We start from the raw sequence: 24071 nt of genomic DNA, 5'->3' as shown, positions 1-24071 counted from the left end.
CTCCGTGGTCCAGTTCTGATGCTCACGTGCCCATTGTAGGTACTTTCGGCAGTGGACAGGGGTCAGCATGGGCACCCTGACTGGTCTGCGGCTACGCAGCAACATACGCAACAAACTGCGATGCACTGTGTGTACTGACACCTTTCTATCAGAACCAGAATTAACTTTTTCAGCAGTTTGAGCTACAGTAGATCGTCTGTTGGATCGGACCACAACGGGCCATCACAATTTGGCCCTTGTCAAAGTCGCTCAGATCCTTACGCTTGCCCATTTTTCCTGCTTCTAACACATCAATTTTGAGGACAAAATGTTCACTTGCAGCCTAATATATCCCACCCACTGACAGGTGCCATGATAACGAGATTATCAGTGTTATTCACTTCACCTGTCAGTGGTCATAATGTTACGGCTGATCGGTGTATATACACACACACACACACAACCCTGCCATGTTTTGTGAGTTTTCACCAAAACCGTCTTTTATAGCCCTTGGGAAAAGTGGCAGAATAATTAAAAATGAAGAAATACAAATCCCAGCAAAAACAATAGATGTCTAGCACCTTTGATATTGGGTCACATACAAATTATTAAAAAAACACATTTATATCAATATTATGTTACAGCAGGTGCTCCATTATTACATTTGTTGAAATGCATATAGTGAGAGCTGTGACAGTCCTCTTCACGATGCTATCTGCCGTGTACAGTGTGGACTGATTGGACGGATTGTCATTGCACATTTCCACGAGTGTGCATGAGTGAGTTAAATGCCTCCAACCTACCCACATTAATCACAGCAGTCAGAGCAGTATGCGGAGTTGATTAACAAGGGCGATTGCAAATTGCGAGGGTCTTTAATGTTGAGAATTGTAAGCAATTTTGTTTCAAAGAGGATGAAAAATAAGCATTTTTTTTTTAAATGCATCCATTGTGAGTATAGTTGTGGGAGTTTTAAGATCCAAGTAGCTTAAACTGTTTCATGAAATGTCACAGGGAATAAAACGTAACACAGTCCACTAATGTGCTCCATGTACACTCCACCTTTCTTGCATATTCCCTTCTATTCCTAATTACCTTTCCTGTTTAAATTTTCACATTACCTTCTCTAAGCTGAGTTACAGCAAATTCAGTGTGTTTTCTAATTGTTACAAGCACCACGATTCTAGCTAGGACAGGGTAGCAGCCCCCATCTTGATGATTACATCTCTATGACTTACATTAATTAGCCCCTATAGAGATTCACAACTCAGTATTCAATGCATTAGCAAAATCCATTCCCACTGATTTGGGTTTAATAATTCAGAGCCCTTGTAGATTCTTGTGTAAAGCTTTCTAGAAATCTAGATACATGGATTCCTGGGAGCTTTTTTATTGGTATATTCTTGTACTTCTACAGTGATTCATATGCATTTATTTGATTGTTACCATATGCAGATTGGTATATATGTAGTAACCTAAAACACATTTTCCTTATTAGTGTTAATATTCTGTATGTATTTATTTTCCCACTATTATGTAAGAACACAGCAACAGTTAAAATTAAGACCATTATTTTCATATGGTTGTTAAGCAGTTTAATGTTCCAAGAAGCCCATTAAGACTCTTAATTCTTCTCATTGACTCAGCATTCATAATATGTCAACTGGCCTCTTCTCATTTGTAAACTTTGTAAGCTTGTTTTTAAAGACGTCATATCAAAATAACATTATCAATACCTTTGCTTAACTGTAAGGATCCCCAAATGACTAAATTTAATTACATAATTTTCAGAATGTTTGCAGTCTTCATTTTAAATGATTTTTGTAAACAATCACCAGTCATTTCTAAAGTTCTCGACTTAATCTTCCTAAAAGTACCAAATAGTTCCAGAGCAGATGGAAAATGCATTATTGAAGTTGAAGGAAATTTGAACAAATATATGAATCTCAATTAATGTGCAACATACAGTACTGTGCAAAAGTTTTAGGCATGTGTGAATAAATGCTGTAAAGTAAGAATGCTTTCAAAAATAGACATGTTAATAGATCATATTTATCAATTAACTAAATGCAAAGTGAGTGAACAGAAGAAAAATCAACATCAAATCAATATTTGGTGTGACCACCCTTTGCTTTCAAAACAGCATCAATTCTTCTTAAACAATTATACCAAACAAGTGCTAATGATCATCAATTCAATATGTAGGTTGAAACACAATCATTAACTGAAACAGAAACAGCTGTGTAGGAGGAATAAAACTGGGTGAGGAACAGCCAAACTCAGCTAACAAGGTGAGGCTGCTGAAGACAGTTTACTGTCAAAAGTCATACACCATGGCAAGACTGAGCACAGCAACAAGACACAAGGTAGTTATACTGCATCAGGAAGGTCTCTCCCAGGCAGAAATTTCAAGGCTGACAGGGATTTCCAGATGTGCTGTCCAAGCTCTCTTGAAGAAGCACAAAGAAATGGGCAACACTGAGGATCGTAGATGTAGTGGTCAGCCAAGGAAACGTACTGCAGCAGATGAAAGACGCATGTTTACTTCCCTTCGCAACGAAGTCCAGCAGTGCCATCAGCTCAGAACTGGCAGAAAACAGTGGGACCCTGGTACACCCATCTACTGTCTGGAGAAGTCTGGTCAGAAGTGGCCTTCATGGAAGACTTGCGGCCAAAAAGCCATACTTCCGATGTGGCAAGAAGGCCAAGCGACTGAACTATGCACAAAAACACAGGAAGTGGGTGCATAAAAATGGCAGCAGGTGCTCTGGACTGATGAGTCAAAATTTGAAATTTTTGGCTGTGCAGAAGGGCTGGAGAGCGGTACACGAATGAGTGTCTGTAGGCATCAGTGAAGCATGGTGGAGGTTCCTTGCAAGTTTGGGGCTGCATTTCTGCAAATGGAGTTGGGGATTTGGTCAGAATGAATGGCCTCCTCAATGCTGAGAAGTACAGGCAATATGGATACTTATCCATCATGCTATACCACCAGGGAGGCATCTGATTGGCCCCAAATTTATTCTGCAGCATGACAACCCCAAACATACAGCGAAAGTCATTAAGAACTATCTTCAGCTTAAAGAAGAACAGGGAGTCCTGAAAGTGATGGTATGGCCCCCACAGAGCCCTGATCTCAACATCATCGAGTCTGTCTGGGATTACATGGAGAGAGAAGCAACTGAGGCTGCCTAAATCCACAGAAGAACTGTGGTTAGTTCTCCAAGATGTTTGGGTCAACCTACCTTCCGAGTTCCTTCACAAACTGTGTGCAAGTGTACCTAGAAGAATTGATGCTGTTTTGAAAGCAAAGGGTGGTCACACCAAATATTGATTTGATGTTGATTTTTCTTCTGTTCACTCACTTTGCATTTAGTTAATTGATACATATAATCTATTAACATGTCTATTTTTGAAAGCATTCTTACTTTACAGCATTTTTTCACACCTGCCTAAAACTTTTGCACAGTACTGTAGGTTACAAGATTTTATGACACATTTGTTACTAGAGTGGAAGGTCCTCTTATATGGAAAGTTTATCATCATGTAGCCGATGCAGGTGAGAGCTCGGGATTTGAACCGCACACCACAGGTGCTCCTCCTAGTGCTCTGCACTGCAGCAACTCCAGCACAGTACAGTTTTGAGCCCTCTACACCAAGACTGGGTCTCCTGATGCGAGAGGCTTAACACTGTACTGACTTACGTCATTTGTAACGTGCTCATTCATTTTTCCCGAATGAGCCCCATTACATTTTCATTGACAAATTAATAAAAATGTACAGAATAAACTAGATATTGTTAGCAGATGCTGACAAATAAGTAATGTTTTTTGTATTATTATGGATACATTTCACTGAACCCTAGAAGTTAAGTTGTTAAGTTTTTCTGTGGCTTTTACAACTGTTGTGTTTCTTGTCCTTCCAGAGAGGAGAGACCAGGGCAGTATCACTAGCCTCAGCAGCGACTTCTCTCTCATCACAGAGGACTCCCCAGCAGCAGCCTCCAGCTTTAACTATGAAGGAATAGAGTTAATCTCTGCAGGCTCTCAAGCTCAGGCAGCCTGGTAAGCGATGCCAAGTCCTACTATTGTGAAACACAGTACCTTTATCACAGTTTGTGTGAGAGAACATTATCATACATAGAATTCAGTTAGTAGGATAGCCTTGCCACAGTTCTGTAGTACACTACTTCCATACTATTGACATGACATTGCATGTTTCCTTTTATTATTATTTTTTTTTTTTTGGCGGTTGCACTACAGAATTTCTTGTTTTGAAATAATAAGTTGCAACTACTGCCTATTTCATGGTCTATTTCTTGTTTCCCATTTAATGTTTTGGGATTTGTATTTGCTTTTTTGTTTTGTTAATTTTGTTTACATTTTACACAGATGACAACAAAACAAAAACATACACAAACAAGATTGTAGAGAGAGAACAACAAACATTTTCCCCCTGCCATATTTACCTTTTTGACCAAGAAAGAAAAATCAGAATAAATAACAGGCAGCACACTTATTTTTTTATATTTCTAAACCAAATCTACCTTTTAAATTTTTTTTTAACATTTAGATGCAGAATTCAAGCAATTCACATCACATTCTCAGATTGGTATAATAGCTGGGCTGTGGGCATTCTGGTTTTGTGGTGCAGAAAATAATGTTTTTCTATGACTTTGTGCATTTCAACAATCATACAGTCAAGTCACTGCACTGAGATTTTGGTACATGCAGTTGGTGAAAAAGGGACAAAAATATTGGCGTTTCCAAAACAAACTTAATGGTGGTTCTCCAGGCTGCATCAGTGATTTGTGGTGATTTTTGCTCACTGACGCTTATGTGCGTTTCAGGAGGAAAGGCAGGACGTCCTCTCCCCAGACAGTGTTTTGGAACAAGCCTTTCTCTGCAGAGGACAAGTTACTACACCCGGGGCTGCCGGAGGCCAAATCATCCAGTTCCTCTTCCTCCAACCAATCAGAACAAGGCTTCTTGAGGACAGGCAGCAGCCCATTGGCAGTTCCAGGACGCAGGTGAGAAATCAATACATTTGTGCATCAGTGTATGTGTGTGATGTGTGTGTGTGTGTGTGTGTGTGTGTGTGTGTGTATGTATGTATGTATATATATAGTACTGTGCAAAAGTTTTAGGCAGGTGTGAAAAAATGCTGTAAAGTAAGAATGCTTTCAAAAATAGATATGTTAATAGATTATATTTATCAATTAACTAAATGCAAAGTGAGTGAACAGAAGGAAAATCTACATCAAATCAATATTTGGCATGACCACCCTTTGCCTTCAAAACAGCATCAATTTTTCTAGGTACACTTGCACACAGTTTTTGAAGGAACTAGGTAGGTTGGCCCAAACATCTTGGAGAACTAACCACAGTTCTTCTGTGGATTTAGGCAGCCTCAGTTGCTTCTCTCTCCATGTAATCCCAGACAGATTCAATGATATATGTTTGGGGTCAGATGCCTCCCTGATGGTATTGCCTGAACCTCCACCATGTTTCACTGTTGCCTGCAGACACTCATTCGTGTACCGCTCTCCAGCCCTTCGGTGAACAAACTGCCTTCTGCTACAGCCACATATTTAAAATTGACTCATCAGTCCAGAGCACCTATAGCCATTTTTATGCACTCCAGTTCCTGTGTTTTCATGCATAGTTGAGTCGCTTGGCCTTGTTTCCATGTTGGAGGTATGGCTTTTTGGCCGCAAGTCTTTCATGAAGGCCACTTATGACCAGACTTCTCCAGACAGTAGATGGGTGTACCAGGGTCCCACTGTTTTCTGCCAGTTCTGAGCTGATGGCACTGCTGGACTTCGTTGCGAAGGGAAGTAAACATGTGTCTTTCATCTGCTGCAGTACGTTTCCTTGGCTGACCACTACATCTACGATCCTCAGTGTTGCCCATTTCTTTGTGCTTCTTCAAGAGAGCTTGGACAGCACATCTGGAAATCCCTGTCAGCCTTGAAATTTCTGCCTGGGAGAGACCTTCCTGATGCAGTATAACTACCTTGTGTCTTGTTGCTGTGCTCAGTCTTGCTATGGTGTATGACTTTTGACAGTAAACTGTCTTCAGCAGCCTCACCTTGTTAGCTGAGTTTGGCTGTTCCTCACCCAGTTTTATTCCTCCTACACAGCTGTTCCTGTTTCAGTTAATGATTGTGTTTCAACCTACATATTGAATTGATGATCATTAGCACTTGTTTGGTATAATTGTTTAATCATACACCTGACTATATGCCTACAAAATCCCTGACGTTGTGCAAGTGTACCTAGAAGAATTGATGCTGTTTTGAAGGCAAAGGGTGGTCACACCAAATATGCATTTGATGTAGATTTTTCTTATGTTGACTCACTTTGCATTTAGTTAATTGACAAATATATTATAATTTTTTAAAGCATTCTTATTTCACAGCATTTTTTTCACACCTGCCTAAACCTTTTGCACAATACTGTGTATGTCTGTGTGTGTGTGTGTGTGAATACACACACTGTATTCATCCTAATCGATGCGCATACCCTATTAAACACGCACCCCAAATGCAGTTCAGTTGCAGTTAGATAGTCCGGAATAACAAGGTCAAGGATGAATACACATGTTGTCTTCTCGAGTAAAATGGGCGGATATTAGCAATAACATTCAGTCGACGCAATATACACAAATGTGCCAAAATCATGATGATGTTGGGGAAAAATTTGAATCTGGGGAATTTGTACTTAATAGACGCTCATGCAAAGGGTCTTGTCTTCGCACATTGTTAAACAGATCCTTAAAAAAAGGTTATTTTTTAATCATTTCTTTAAACTAGCATGTGTAAGGGCATTTCACAGAGCCTCTGGAAGTACGTTCCTTATTCAGTTACATAGAAATGAATGAACACGTTAACAGGAAGTGATAATCTTGGGCTACATACAGGAAGTCATTTGAAGATATCTCTAAATGTTTTCCAGATATCTCTAAATGAACAGGAAGTCATTTGAAGATATCCCTAAATGATTTGCAGATATCTTTAAATCATTAAGAGATATCTGCAAATCGTTTAGAGATCTTAAATTAATTTAGAGATATCTCTAAATGTACATTTAAATGATATCTTTAAATGATTTTCAGATATCTCTAATTGATTTTCAGATATCTTTAAATATTTGACGATATCTTTAAATGATTTAGAGATGTCTAAATGATAATTTGGCTTGCCATAGTTGACACTGAATTGAATGTTTACTTTATTTTTCATTATTGATCAAAATAATTTAGCACCTTTCAAACTGAAGAGTAAAACAGCTTTTGAGATCAATGTAAAATCACCTGTTAATATATACACTGAATGTAATCAAGCCCTTTATTTTTTGCACATGTTTTCTATTGGTTTTATAACTGCCATCTCAAGTTTTAAAGAGAGCATTATGCACATTAAATGCTGGAATTATTAAATCCAATTAATCGGTTAATCAAAGTAGTAATCGACAGATTAATCGATAATCAAAATAGTCATTTGATGCAGCCCTACATTACGATATACTTTGTCTGTGATCTACATCCAAAACTATACAACAATTCAAGACAGCTTCTGTGCCCACTATACAAATATTCACTTTGTAACTTATTAGACATAGAATGTGAATCTGTTAATATTGTAGTATAAATTCATCCATCCATTTTCAATAACTGCTTCATTCAGTGCAGGGTAAGGGTTAGCCAGAGCCTAATCCAGCAGGCACAGGTTGCAATGCAGGGTACACCCTGGCCAGGATGTCAGTCTAAATATGCTATAGTCTATAATTAAATATTTTTTCATAATGCTTGTTGGCTTAAGTAAAGGTGCCATCCTTCCTGCTGCTTTCATGATTGTGTTTTAAAGATGCAAAACATTATGAGATGCAGTCTGACTCACATTTTGGAATTGAGAATGAACAGAATATGTTCCAGGATTTCACTTTCCAACATAAAGGTGTGTTCAGGATCTGAAAAATAGTTTCTGTAATGAGATAGTCATAAACAGAGACGAACCCCTAAAGTATTCATCAGCATGTCTGATCATCCTCCGTGTGTCTATGTGTGTGTGTACATTGTCATCATTATAGTGCAAATATAAAGTAAGATTTGGTTTTCCCTGGAGTTTGATTCATTAGAATTGATCAGAGACACACAAGTTCAAAAGATACAAACAACTATTTTTTTATAAAACAAATGTACACTGACTATGCTAAATTACTAAAATAATAGATACAATATGAAGTTACATATATGGTATGATATTAGAGACTAAGGGATATACAAGGGAAAAAAGTATTTGATCCCCTGCTGATTTTGTACGTTTGCCCACTGACAAAGAAATGATCAGTCTATAATTTTAATGGTAGGTGTATTTTAACAGTGAGAGACAGAATAACAACAACAAAATCCAGAAAAACGCATTTCAAAAAAGTTATACATTGATTTGCATGTTAATGAGGGAAATAAGTATTTGATCCCCTATCAATCAGCAAGATTTCTGGCTCCCAGGTGTCTTTTATACAGGTAACGAGCTGAGATTAGGAGCACTCTCTTAAAGGGGAAAAAGGTACTGGAATGGGCTACAAGACCATCGCCAAGCAGCTTGGTGAGAAGGTGACAACAGTTGGTGCGATTATTCGCAAATGGAAGAAACACAAAATAACTGTCGGTCTCCCTCGGTCTGGGGCTCCATGCAAGATCTCACCTCGTGGAGTTTCAATGATCATGAGAACGGTGAGGAATCAGCCCAGAACTACACGGGAGGATCTTGTTAATGATCTCAAGGCAGCTGGGACCATAGTCACCAAGAAAACAATTGGTAACACACTACGCTGTGAAGGACTGAAATCCTGCAGCACCCGCAAGGTTCCCCTGCTCAAGAAAGCACATGTACAGGCCCGTATGAAGTTTGCCAATGAACATTTGAATGATTCAGAGGAGAACTGGGTGAAAGTGTTGTGGTCAGATGAGACCAAAATCGAGCTCTTTGGCATCAACTCAACTCGCCGTGTTTGGAGGAGGAGGAATGACCCCAAGAACACCATCCCCACCGTCAAACATAGAGGTGGAAACGTTATGCTTTGGGGGTGTTTTTCTGCTAAGGGGACAGGACAACTGCACCGCATCAAAGGGACGATGGACAGGGCCATGTACCGTCAAATCTTGGGTGAGAACCTCCTTCCCTCAGCCAGGGCATTGAAAATGGGTCGTGGATGGGTATTCCAGCATGACAATGACCCAAAACACACAGCCAAGGCAACAAAGGAGTGGCTCAAGAAGAAGCACATTAAGGTCCTGGAGTGGCCTAGCCAGTCTCCAGACCTTAATCCCATAGAAAATCTGTGGAGGGAGCTGAAGGTTCGAGTTGCCAAACATCAGCCTCGAAACCTTAATGACTTGGAGAGGATCTGCAAAGAGGAGTGGGACAAAATCCCTCCTGAGATGTGTGCAAACCTGGTGGCCAACTACAAGAAACATCTGACCTCTGTGATTGCCAACAAGGGTTTTGCCACCAAGTACTAAGTCGAAGGGGTCAAATACTTATTTCCCTCATTAACATGCAAATCAATTTATAACTTTTTTTGAAATGCGTTTTTCTGGTTTTTTTGTTGTTATTCTGTCTCTCACTATTAAAATACACCTACCATTAAAATTATAGACTGATCATTTCTTTGTCAGTGGGCAAACGTACAAAATCAGCAGGGGATCAAATACTTTTTTCCCTCACTTTAAGGGATTAAAATAGTGATAATATCCTATTTAAGATTCAGTATTCAATTTTGTTACTCAAACTGTTTTTTGTAAGTTTGTTTGATCAGTCTCAAAACAGAGAGACTGTGAGCACCGAGAGATGCTCACAATGCTACCCATAGCTTGCCAATAGGGAACCTTTCCATTTTTGACTAATCCGGTATATTACTGGCTACAATTGAAATGGCAGAATAGTGAAGCTCTCTCTTGTTAGATATGGATAGATATATAGATTGATATAGAGATTGATATATAAATTGTATATCATATATAACAGACATTCAAATGTTTAATAGAATAGAATAGATAATGCAAAAATACATTAATTAATATGCTGTTGTCAGCAACACTTAATCATTTAAATTGCAGTGTTTCTCGATATACATATTTCCCCAAACTGTGGAGTTAGAGACAAAATTATCAAATGCGTTTTATGGCCTGCTAGAACTGACCAGACTGAAGGGTCAGAGATCTGCAATGGGTTAAAGAATCACCACTTAATATCGATTAAAACGAACCCTATGCTGGTGGCTACACTTTCCTAAATGTAAATGGAGGGTTTTAGACAGGGCAACATTTGGTAAGTTCTTTATTAATGCACTTTGCACGTTGGTGTGTGATTAGTCAAATTTGATTTTGTTTTTGGAAACACTAGTCGATGCGTCAAGTGTCAAGTTTATTTACATTTTCTACAGTCATTTTCTATTTGTCTATCACAATCATATGAGTTCCATACAGGTTTTTTAATTTAGTTTCTTTGTTCATCATAAAGCAGTGTTAATTTGTCTCTAAATGTATTTCCTTATTATCGTTATATGATTTGCCATGTATGCGCATATTTAGTTTTACAGTGCTTCTTGCACTTGTTCCTAATACTAAGAACTATTACGCTTTTCAGGAAATGGTTGTTCTACTGCAGAAGGTAGGTCGTTTTGCACAAGAGTTTTTGTTTTGTTTGTTTTTCTCTTCAGCTGGTTTCTGGTCTGTGACTCAAAATCGTGACACACGTATCATTTTGTTAATGATTTTTTCCAGATTAGTAGGGTTGTTCTGTTTGTTAATGTAAATAATAATATATGTAAAAGTTGGTATGTTTTTATTTACCTTTTAAGGACTGGATATAGGTATATGAGATGATGGTTTTTTTAAATATAAAATTGTCTCGGTGCATAAATGTTGTCATACCATCAAAGAGGACATTAACAATTCAGAGAAACACTTATATTGATTTAATTTCAGTAGCTGATTAAATTGTACATCATCTTGAAAGAATCACAGGATTTCAAAATAAGTTATCAAGAAAGGTTACAGATGAGGAGACACATTTTCCATGTCTTGCTTATTAGGTTTCCTGTATCAAATTGACCCCATCATTTCAACCTGCATTTTCCTAAAGGAACCCAGAGAGTAAACCTCATCTGCATGGTTACATGGGCAGCTTGTTCTAGACCTACAGCTCTTTGTCTAATGAAGTGTCTCATATTTACAAATGTAAAATCACCTAATCATAATTGTCCTTGGAATTTCCTGTCCATTCCATCTAGGATTTTGAATGTCTAATTCAAACATTCCATTGTAATTGTGTCTGTTCAAGACTGAGGTTCAGTCCTTGATTATTACATTCTTGAATATTCTGTCATGACTGAACTGGCAGTGGTTTGTAGGATTAGCATTTATTTTTTTAATCAAATCGATCTATGAATATTCTAAATCCCCCCCAGCCTGGACAAGAATGAAACTCTGTAAGATGTGCTTGAAACGATGTGTATGCTAAGGAAATGTGTAGAAATGAGAAAAGCACAGGTGCCCCAGAGTGATCCAACAATGTGAATCCAGGAGTAAATACAGTGGAATATTCAACATCTCTCACAATGTAACATCAGAAATGAGACTGGTCTGGTAGGATAACAACAATGTGTGTAGTGTGTGAATAAAGTATGTAAATGAAAACTAAATAGGAAAAGGGACTCTTGGATTAGCAATGTGAAATCAGCTAATAAATCTCCACAGATAAATGCAATAAAATGAAATTAACAGATCATTTAAAAGCCTGATTTTTACAGCTTGTGTATAAAGTCTAGTATATATTTTTTATAATTCTATCTTGGGATATATATATATATTTTTTTTTTTTTTATTATTATTATTTATTTTTTTGGTGATCAAATATATATATATATATATATACATTTTTTTTTTAAATGGAGGAACAAACCAAGTAACATGACAAAATCCCCATATCAAACACACGCTTATTTTCATCCCACTTGCCTTGGTGGTAACCCCTCCCCAACTCCCCTGAAGGATCCATAAGGACAAAATTAAACCAAAATGTAACAAAATAGGATCAGAGCAATGCCTTGACAGCTGCTGCCTGTCATGCCCATAATGTCTCCTCCCTATCCCTGTTTAATTAGTTTCATACAAAGCTAAATTACTTGCAATCCGAAATGTATGTGCCATCTTAAATGTAAGTAAAGCATCCACTAATTCTGATCTATTACACATTTCTTGCAAGACAATCCAGAGTTGTTGTTACTGTTCTTATTATTATTATTATTGCATAGTTTAAAGTATTATTGCAACACACATTGCAACATGATGTTTGTTGTTGATATCCTAGAGCTTATGATATCCTTGGGTGATTGTTTTAATTCATAGACAGTACTCGTTTCTGCGTCAGTGAAAGGTTTTTAAAACATACTATTAACTATATATGTAGTATTTAGTAAAGATGAGCCTTACAATATTTACAGTAAATAGTTCAGTAGCACAGTAATGTCCTAAACGTTTAAATGTCAGGTAAGTGGAGCTCCCCGCCACGTTAAGAGGTCCACGTCATCAACAATGCCAGTGATCAGTAATCACACTACACTATTTTTTTTTCTGCTTGAGCAAGGATATATGTGGCTCTTATATTTTGTAAGTCACCCTGGACAAGGGCGTCTGCTAAGAAATAAATAATAGTAATAATAATAATAATGTGACAGACCCACACGATTCTCAAACCTGAGTGCATACTGCTGATTCTGGTTTCATCCATGGTGTTGTCACATGCATTTCATTTTAATGATAAGGATATTTATTATAAATAATACATTAAATTACATAGAAGTAATACAAATAAATGTAATGTAAAAAGGACAAAAGGTAATACGATACTTATTTGTGAATATGTATAATTTACTGACTTACAGACGTACGTAACCAAATTAAACAATTACATGTATTTACGTAAAGTAACTCAATGGTCCACTTAAAAAGAAAAATGTAAAACGGTTACCTTTCATAATTTTTTCCTAACTGGCAAGTAATTGGGTTATTGTTTACTCAAAAATATATATTTGAAATTAAAATATTTTAAATAATTTGACAAAACGTCCTCAATATTATATATCACAACTATGTTTGTAACTTTACATAATGATGTGAAATCTAAAGAAACTTTTTTTTTTTGCAACATTTGGGTCTCAACATTATGTAATTGAATTCATAAAATGAAGGTAAATGCAAATAATATAAAAACGTATAGTGGATAAATTAAATACTCATTCAAAGTGTATTATTTATCTGTTAATTTTAGAAATATTGTAATATACACTACCAAAAATCTAAGTTATAAATACTTTAACATTATATCACTGAATATCAGTAACTACCTGCTAAATTCCATTATCTGCACTAATGTTTGTAGTAGCTGGCAATTAATAGTTGATATAGTATTAATACAATACAACTTGTATTTAATAAATGTTACTCTAAGGAAACCCACCCATTTGGGTATTTAGTGGGCAAAGGAAGTGCAGCCTGCCTCCCCCTCGCCCGCCTCCAGATACAGTGCACTTCTTCTGAACTGCTGCGCGCCACCGACATAAGTATGTCCCCAAAGATGGTGTGGTGGTGTGTGGGTCCTTGCCCTGGCCTGGCCTGCCTGCCTGCCCTGATGCTCTGCTCTCTCTTTGCACTGCAGATCTGCCGGAGAGTATGCGCGGTCCGGCTCCTCAGTTTCCACCGATTACGGCAGCTGGCAGATTGTGTCGGGCTGCGGCAGCATTCATGACCAAGGCGTCCTCACTGCTGAGTCTCCCCTCCCCTTCAGCTTTCAGGACGAGGGACCTAACGGCAGGATGTGAGTCCTAGTTGAAGGGCATGGAACAAATATTTAGCACTTTTTTTATTTGTATTTATTTTTTGAATAGTGTAAGTCATTCAGCCCATTTTACATAGGGTTTAATTGGGTTATAGCACGTCCACCCTAGAATTCCTTTTAATCCAGCCATTTCTTGAAGGAACCCAATGAGTCAGTTTCAACTGAATTGTTGGAGTATTGTGTTCCACAATCCTACAGCTCTGTTTGTAATAAAGTGCATATTTTTTGGTGAAGTAGTCCAATTTTCAAACTAGTCATGAAAAAGAAACAAAACTTTCACTGTAGATCTTGGGTCAACGATTCTATTCCTGAATGGCTGCAGGTTTTCTTTTCATCTGAGAACTTAACTACTTAACTTAACAAATTATTATATCAATAGAACCAAATTAACTAATTGTCTTTAAAACTTCTACAAAATAACCAGAATATAGATAGATGGAAAGATACAGTGGCTTCCATACTTATTCATTCCCTTGATAAATAGTAACAAAAAGATTGATTTATAACAAAATTATTTAACAGAAATGCAAGTGTACAATATATTTTTTTATCAAATGACAATATGTAACATTTGCATACTTGGCGAACTTAGACAACATACTTAGACAACATCCTGTGGAACATATGTTTTACAAATAAATGCATGTTTTGCAAAAAACACAATGATCTAAATTATTCATGGCCTCACAATCTGTAATTTTTGCATCCTCCTTTGACTTAGTTGACACAGAGAAGATGCTTCCTCAAGGCATTTCCCTTCAATTCTAATAAGGGCACTAAGACCAGAAGATCAAACCCACAACAAAACAGATCCACCTCCATAATTCACAGAGCAGATGATGTTCTTCTCAAAATAAGCTTCATTTTTCTAGCACCAAACATAAAGCTCTTGAGTATGTTTGTTTGTAAAGCTAAATTAGTTTCATGTTTATCATAAAACACAGTCCCAAGTGTAATTGAGATTTGTACTGCATCTTTTTGTGCTGTGCTCTCAGAAAAGGCTTTTTCTTCGCAACTTTGCCATTTTTCAAAATCAAAACCGTTCAATTCAATTAATTAATTAACAGGTTTAATTTAAGTTTACTAACACAGTTACAAACTTTGTAATCCGTCTTTCACCATTGAATAGTTACATTTTAAATAAACATGAATATGCATATGCAGAGTATAAACTGTTATTTTGTTTAAGCATTTGAAACGTATAGCATATAACCAATATTTGAAACAAAGGCATTTTCACTTCCATAATAAAACCAAGGCATCATCCATAGTTATAATATTTGCTGTGATCACTCATCACCCATCAGGTTTAAGTAATTAAACACATTTTCTTTTTTTAACCACGTTTGAAATCTACTTTTAGCCCATGTACTCAGAGGAGATCGCTCATTAACAAGGGTATTAACAAGAATAAATAGAAATTATAAATTTGTCAGATGCATAGTAATAATAACGCTGTTAGTATAAAAAAATACTGTTCATTTGTATACATTTACAGTTTTGTTGTCCATACGGTTGTGCTTGATCGATTTGGTATTTGTTTAAAATAGATTGGTTGAGTATGTTTGTGAAAGGAGAGAGAGGTTAGAAAAAAGAAAGAATGGGGTTTTGTATCTGTCTACAATAATTTGATGAAATATTTTAAGTGAACCCACCGCCTATATGTCCATCATGTAATTTCATAACGAGCCCTACACATGCTTCATTTGTGAGTCAACAAGCTTTGCACCTTGCTCACAGCTTAATTTTGTACTATTTAATTGCACTTTGATGAACAATGTTGAAAATATAATCTTCACTGCTACTCACTTAATTTGAAACACAAAATGTTGTTAGCTGTCCCGTGGTGTAGTGGGATAATGGAATGTGAATTTCTCTGACAGCCCAGCAAAAAAGCAAAGCAAACAAGGTTTACAGTGGAAACTAACAAATGAACGGTGGGTTTCACACCCACTAGTATCAGTCAATTAAATCTTGCCTGCCCTTACCATTACACCTGCAGAAAATTAACAATCACTTGTATTTCACTACAACATGATACTCAGTTGGAAAGAAATGTTTTAAGTTGGATACTTAAAACTGTTGAATCGTCAATATATAGGCCTAATTTACAGCTTTCGAGGACTGTTGGGCACTTACTGATATAATGGCATGAGCTTTCATATTTTTTGTGGTTCTACTGGTTCTCAGTACAGCAAGTGTAATTCTGTATTGGTTTATCCGCTGGCTATAGCTATATATGTAAAATATATTTTAAAGGCAAGAAAATAGAACAGAAGTATCTACCTTGCTGCTTGCCTATTATATTGTGCTTTAGAGCTCTGCTGTTAATGATTTAAGAACACCCTGCAGAAGTGTCAATGAAAACCCATTTCAGTTCCCTTACAGTGCAGTTCCACAAATATTATTTCTGTGACCAGTACAAAATAATTTTCAAATAATAGTTAATAAAATAACAAACCTGGGCTAGTACCTTTGTTTAAGAATGGAATACACTTCAAGAGCTGTATAACCAGGTTAATATATAACAGTTTCTAAATGTACCTTTTGTTTTCAGACCCCAAACTTTGATGTAAAACTTTGACAGAACTGGACCAATGTAACATAGTTTCTGTTGTGCAATTAAATAGCTGGGGATTGTAGCTAGGAGATCCAGAAGGAGTTTGACATCCTGTCATCATTGAGGTATGATGGAATAAAAAGATAAAGGAGAAGAAAATCTTTCCTCCAACATCTTATTTTATGTGGAACTCAATTTCTACTTGATCAAGCTGCTAAATTGAGTGCACAAAGGGAAAAGTAGGTGAAACTGGCATGTACAAATAACATTTATCCATCTTCATTTAGGTGATGCATAAAAACTGATGACAGTTCTAATCAATTTGAGCTGATATGCTGACTTGATTACAGAGGGAGTTTTTTAACACTAGAACCACCAAGCCAGTCAATTGGACCATTTCTGGTTTATAAAAGTGATTTTATTCTGACATTTCCAGGAATGTGCAATCAATGGTGACTTTTCCTAGAAATATGTGGTATATATACAGTACTGTGCAAAAGTTTTAGGCAGGACTGAAAAAATGCTGTAAAGTAAGAATGCTTTCAAAAATAGACATGTTAATAGATTATATTTATCAATTAACTAAATGCAAAGTGAGTGAACAGAAGAAAAATCTTCATCAAATCAATATTTGGTGTGACCACCCTTTGCCTTCAAAACAGCATTAATTCTTCTAGGTACTATTTTTGAAAGTATTCTTACTTTACAGCATTTTTTCAGTCCTGCCTAAAACTTTTGCACAGTATTGTACATATGAAATTTGAGACGCGCATAGTTTCATCAGAGATATACAACTACTTTATACCTCCAAAATAGGTCAAATTGACATGTTAATTTATTTTCTGTTTCTGTAATTTATCAAATGAATCAGCAAACCAGCATCTTGATCTATATACTATTGTTACTGCAACATACACTCACCTAAAGGATTATTAGGAACACCTGTTCAATTTCTCATTAATGCAATTATCTAACCAACCAATCACATGGCAGTTGCTTCAATGCATTTAGGGGTGTGGTCCTGGTCAAGACAATCTCCTGAACTCCAAACTGAATGTCTGAATGGGAAAGAAAGGTGATTTAAGCAATTTTGAGCGTGGCATGGTTGTTGGTGCCAGACGGGCCGGTCTGAGTATTTCACAATCTGCTCAGTTACTGGGATTTTCACGAACAACCATTTCTAGGGTTTACAAAGAATGGTGTGAAAAGGGAAAAACATCCAGTATGCGGCAGTCCTGTGGGCGAAAATGCCTTGTTGATGCTAGAGGTCAGAGGAGAATGGGCCGACTGATTCAAGCTGATAGAAGAGCAACTTTGACTGAAATAACCACTCGTTACAACTGAGATATGCAGCAAAGCATTTGTGAAGCCACAACACGTACAACCTTGAGGCAGATGGGCTACAACAGCAGAAGACCCCACCGGGTACCACTCATCTCCACTACAAATAGGAAAAAGAGGCTACAATTTGCACAAGCTCACCAAAATTGGACAGTTGAAGACTGGAAAAATGTTGCCTGGTCTGAATGAACATGACAATGAGTTCACTGTACTAAACTGGCCCCCACAGTCACCAGATCTCAACCCAATAGAGCATCTTTGGGATGTGGTGGAACGGGAGCTTCGTGCCCTGGATGTGCATCCCACAAATCTCCATCAACTGCAGGATGCTATCCTATCAATATGGGCCAACATTTCTAAAGAATGCTTTCAGCACCTTGTTGAATCAATGCCACGTAGAATTAAGGCAGTTCTGAAGGCGAAAGGGGGTCAAACACAGTATTAGTATGGTGTTCCTAATAATCCTTTAGGTGAGTGTATGTGATTAGATAGAAACTATTCAATCACCATTTTGTCTCTATTTACTTTGCTTCTGATTTTTTTGTATCTGTGAATTCACTGCAGCACTCATGAAATAAGCTGTCATCAGTTTTATATGGCACAGAAAGGGTATATTTTTTCACAAAACCATTTAATAAAGTATATATTTAAACTTTTCCACAAGAAAGTTGTGGAAAAGTTCTGGTAGGGGAGCAACAACTGTAAAATTACACCAAGACGTTCAATAAAAGAAATTATGTAAGGGGTAGCAGTATACTGTATATTGCTTTGACACCTATGTCATATTCATGAATTGCGCATTGGGGTTATTATAGGTTACTTACGTTCCTGTTCTGGGTGACTACAGATACACAATGGAGAGTTTTTATTTTCCATTTGTGCATCTGATATCCACATTTACCAGTGGTGTGATGTGATGTGATTTAGGAATGGCCATAAATTACTTGTGAGGTCAAAGCCAGGGACCTTCTGTGTCAAGATCATCACAAGGTGTTTGTTGTTGACTTCTTCTGAGTACCAGGTTGAAGTTGCACTGCTAGAAGTTGTGCACATGTATCGAGAAGGGCTTGCGTGACTTCAAAAGATAATGAGGGGCATGTTTTTCCTGGAGTCGTTGAGCCTTCTTGAAGGTCACAGCTTTGTGACAGATTGTTGATACGTGCCAGAATGGTTGGCCAGGGTGTTATGGTCTACTTGAACTTCCCAGTGATGCACAGCAAAAATAATGAACATCTATTGATTCTTACTCTGAATGGTAGATGGCAATAATATCCAACTCTTAAGTATTAATATATGAAAAATTTAAATTGTGCTGGTGGAGAACCAAAATTAAACTATGAAAACCGAATATTCTGTAAGTATAACTAACTCGTGAGTTAGTAGTAATTTGCTGCACCTTTGCTGTATTGCTCCCAGTTCAGTGCTTCATAGCTATTCATTACATCAAAAACTTTGTTGTAAGCTATATGAACAGAAACCTAAAAAGCAACTTCATCTTTCAAGCAACTTATTTTCAGGGACTAAAAAGACAGTTAACAAGATAGTTTGTTTCTTAGACAGACATACAATTGCTTTATTAGAGTTCAGCCTTTCTTTTTTGGTGAAGACTGGAATCCAGATGATGGTCAACAGACCCTTTTCTCTAGTGATCTACAGTAACATTACAGGAAATACAGAACAGTTTACTTGTGTCACTGCCATGTTTCTGGTGGATATTGCTTTGTGCAATTAGCTGAATCACATTTAAGCTTGGGGTTAGAATATAAGGAAATATTGTATCTATGCAATAGCTTTCTAGTAAGATTGTATGTGGCAATTATACACAACATGGTTGTAAGGTAATTCTATTGTTTCAGACTCAGTCTGGTCTGTGAGTTATATTTGAAAATACTTTGGTGTATTAGTGCAATTCATATTGGATTTCTAAGTTCTTCCATCAAAAAGTATTTGTTCTGAAATTTTCAGTGTCAATGCATGACTTCTATTCTATTCTAGAAGAATTAGCTAGAATCTAAAGTAATTTTCTGCAAATTTTGATAATCATCTAGGAATAATTGCTTATTTTTAAATTGCTTATCAGATGTATAAAAAATAACATATGTTCTTTAAATAGGTCACCATTTTCTGCTGCTGTATTTGTTTTTACATAATGTGTTCTTATTGCCTATGTGTCATACTTCACATTCCTTTCTATGACGTGTATGCACCAGGTTTCTGCCCAGTTTGTGGATACTGTCTTTTTTTTGGTTTTGTGTAAATCTGGTTTTAGGCAAAGTAATTGAATCCTCCACCCATGGTGTAAAGCAAGCTGCATGCATGGTTATTTTGATTCAGTTATCTGAGGTATGAATATCTGTCACACAGGTAAAGTATTTGAACTTTCTACACATCTTTTCAATGTATTTCTTTCATAATTGCAGGCGTTCATCATCTCCACTCACTAATTAACTACATTCCCGCCTTTTTGTCTTTCTAGCGCTGAACCTCTATGGTGAACCCTTCCCTCCTGTCTAATGAGGGTGACATTAGCCCACTGAAATTCTTTTACAGCAGAAATGGGCCCTTTCTGGTTGTTGTGTCTCACAGTGGACTATAATTAGAACAGGCTAGTCCAGAGACTTATCTGTATACCTGTATAAAACATGACATACAGTGAGGGAAAAAAGTATTTGATCCCCTGCTGATTTTGTATGTTTGCCCACTGACAAAGAAATGATCAGTCTATAATTTTAATGGTAGGTGTATTTTAACAGTGAGAGACAGAATAACAGCAAACAAATCCAGAAAAACGCATTTCAAAAAAGTTATAAATTGATTTGCATGTTAATGAGGGAAATAAGTATTTGATCCCCTATTAATCAGCAAGATTTCTGGCTCCCAGGTGTCTTTTATACAGGTAACGAGCTGAGATTAGGAGCACTCTCTTAAAGGGAGTGCTCCTAATCTCAGCTCGTTACCTGTATAAAAGACACCTGTCCACAGAAGCAATCAATCAATCAGATTCCAAACTGTCCAACACGGCCAAGACCAAAGAGCTGTCCAAGATTGTCAGGGACAAGATTGTAGACCTACACAAGGCTGGAATGGGCTACAAGACCATCACCAAGCAGCTTGGTGAGAAGGTGACAACAGTTGGTGCGATTATTCGCAAATGGAAGAAACACAAAATAACTGTCAGTCTCCCTCGGTCTGGGGCTCCATGCAAGATCTCACCTCGTGGAGTTTCAATGATCATGAGAACGGTGAGGAATGAGCCCAGAACTACACGGGAGGATCTTGTTAATGATCTCAAGGCAGCTGGGACCATAGTCACCAAGAAAACAATTGGTAACACACTACGCCGTGAAGGACTGAAATCCTGCAGTGCCCGCAAGGTTCCCCTGCTCAAGAAAGCACATGTACAGGCCCGTCTGAAGTTTGCCAACATCTGAATGATTCAGAGGAGAACTGGGTGAAAGTGTTGTGGTCAGATGAGACCAAAATCAAGCTCTTTGGCATCATCTCAACTCGCTGTGTTTGGAGGAGGAGGAATGACCCCAAGAACACCATCCCCACCGTCAAACATGGAGATGGAAACATTATGCTTTGGGGGTGTTTTTCTGCTAAGGGGACAGGACAACTGCACCGCATCAAAGGGACGATGGACGGGGCCATGTACCGTCAAATCTTGTGTGAGAACCTCCTTCCCTCAGCCAGGGCATTGAAAATGGGTCGTGGATGGGTATTCCAGCATGACAATGACCCAAAACACACAGCCAAGGCAACAAAGGAGTGGCAAAAGAAGAAGTACATTAAGATCCTGGAGTGGCCTAGCCAGTCTCCAGACCTTAATCCCATAGAAAATCTGTGGAGGGAGCTGAAGGTTCAAGTTGCCAAACGTCAGCCTTGAAACCTTAATGACTTGGAGAGGATCTGCAAAGAGGAGTGGGACAAAATCCCAATGTGTGCAAACCTGGTGGCCAACTACAAGAAACATCTGAGCTCTGTGATTGCCAACAAGGGTTTTGCCACCAAGTACTAAGTCGAAGGGGTCAAATACTTATTTCACTTATTAACATGCAAATCAATTTATAAATTTTTTTAAATGCATTTTTCTGGATTTGTTTGTTGTTATTCTGTCTCTCACTGTTAAAATACACCTACCATTAAAATTATAGGCTGATCATTTCTTTGTCAGTGGGCAAACGTACAAAACCAGCAGGGGATCAAATACTTTTTTCCCCCACTGTATAGGTAAGCAGCAAGAGAACAGCATCTGGCCCATCTTGCATGTTTCTTTGCTAGTAATTGATGGTCTGCAGATCTCTCATCCAGCGGTTTCTTAATCTCAGTTCAGTTTAGCAGCTTGTCTCAGACTCCTACAACCCTTTGTGTAAGGGAAAGCCTCCTGTCTAATACATCTCATAGACAACAAATTACCTCCACAAGCTGTTGTCCAGTTCAGAAAATTCCACAACAAACAGTTATACTATTGTCGGAAAGCACTGTATATAGCCTCTCCACTTTTGTCATTGCAGGTGTCTCCCTCCCCCAGAGAGACAGGCCCGGCTTGAGGTGGTGCGAGAGGTTTTTCTGGCGGCCTACAGCTCCACTGTGGGCCTGAAATCTGTCTCTCCCAGCCCCTCTGGAGCCATCTCGGGCCTCCTGGAACAGTTTGCACGTGGGGTGGGCCTTAGAGGAAGCAACGCCATCGTCTGACACAACCATCTCTGAAGAAACTAAAGCAAGGGCAAAGATGAATACATGACAGTGCCAACATGTGACTGCGTTTGTTAAATCTTATTTTTATTATTTTTTGTTACTGAATGTAAAGCAGCCTACATTATATTTTAATTTATAAACTTAGTGTGTGTTTGTGTAGTGTTTGTTGGCAGGAGGGTGGTTTTTAAAGGCATAAAGGGAAAAACTATCACCTACCCATTAAACTCTGTGCAAATTACCATGTTTAAGAACATCGGAATGTCCATTTTGTGTGAGTGTGCTTTTTTAATGATTATTTCTAGGAAATAAACAGAAATGAATGCAATCTGAGGAGTAAATATTACAGTGATAACGATTTGAAATGTTTATGACGGCATTTGTTTTTTCTATTTGAAACTCAATTATTTCTTTGAGGAGCTCAATACATTTTTTCCTGTCCTCCTTTTGTGTAAAAAAACAAAAACAAAAGGAGATACTGAATTAAAACTTGGGTAAACAAATTTCTGTGAACTTTTATCAAATAACTAAGGAAGCTTACACTGAGCAAAGAACAAAGTGGTCCCTCTCGAACAGAGCATTATTTAAAATCCATAGCTGACCTTCTTGCGTTTTTAGCAAACTGGAAATGGTATCAGCTGAGCAACTTATTACTTTTTATTTTATTGAATTCTTTATTTATAAATTCTGCGCCTTTCATTGCACTAATTTTTGAATTTAGTGATTTATTTACCTTTCTTTAAAAAGCACAAAATATGTGATATTCCTAGATTTACTCTCCTTGTTTGTAGTGTAATTCTGTCAATAGTCTTAATCCACAATGTATGGATACCACATAATTATCAATTTTCTAGTTTACTTGAACCCCCCCACCCCCATATGTTGTTTCTGCACTCAGGATCACATTTTGGTTTTGGTTTTGTGCTATCATGTATTACCTGATGACTTGTGGGAAAATCACTTTGTTAATAGAAGGCAGAGATGAGCTTGAACACTTATATATACTGTACCTCAGCACTATCTGTTGTGCCTTTTAAAACTGTAAAAAGGACTGTTTCAGTACTTTCTTTTGTTTCTACTTGATTCTAGCCATTTTTATTTTATTTTTTTCATCTATGTATCTTAATGCTCAGCCTGTCATTGATCCTTCTAAAACTGGCAATGTAGTATCCTTTGTGTTTTAACTTACACTCGTTAATTGTGAAATGAGCAATTGGGTCTCATGTTCAAAACTGAAATTTACTTAGCACTTAATATTGGCGTGACATAATTGCAATGTTAAATTGAATTTATTTGGTTTTATTTATACTTCAAGAAAAAAATCTAAATTGATTCTAAATTTGCTAAATAAAGACCAGCGCTTGTTGTAACCAGTTGTTTTGTAGCATTCTTTTTAGGATTTAAACAAATCATACATTTCATACACTATAGTTTCATTCAAAAGAATGACAACATTTTGGAAGCGAAGTGCAAGGAATTACATACAGGCCTTGATATTGAGTTTGGTGTTGGGTTTGTGTTTTTCCTCCATATTATATGCTTTCAACTGTGCATCAGTTTAAACGGCAACAATACAGAAGCTCATTCCACAAT

At 37.3% G+C, this 24071-nt stretch overlaps 1 protein-coding gene across 2 annotated transcripts in view; it reads left to right on the top strand.

Annotated features, from left to right (window-relative positions):
• Positions 1-23848, top strand: part of mtmr14 (myotubularin related protein 14) — a 71809-nt gene extending 47961 nt beyond the window's left edge. Inside the window, exons 16-19 of one of the 2 annotated variants that reach the window (XM_066698380.1) lie at positions 3902-4040; positions 4826-5005; positions 13700-13858; positions 22298-23848. In XM_066698380.1, the coding sequence (XP_066554477.1) occupies positions 3902-4040; positions 4826-5005; positions 13700-13858; positions 22298-22478 (659 nt within the window). In that variant the 3' untranslated portion in view covers positions 22479-23848. The remainder of the gene's footprint in view (positions 1-3901; positions 4041-4825; positions 5006-13699; positions 13859-22297) is intronic. The other variant, XM_066698381.1, reaches the window with a different exon arrangement.
• Positions 23849-24071: the final 223 nt, after the last annotated feature.

This window comes from Amia ocellicauda, chromosome 3, assembly GCF_036373705.1.
Source record: "Amia ocellicauda isolate fAmiCal2 chromosome 3, fAmiCal2.hap1, whole genome shotgun sequence".
In the NCBI taxonomy this organism is placed as follows: Eukaryota; Metazoa; Chordata; class Actinopteri; order Amiiformes; family Amiidae; genus Amia; species Amia ocellicauda.
This window is presented reverse-complemented; position numbering and strand designations above follow the sequence as displayed.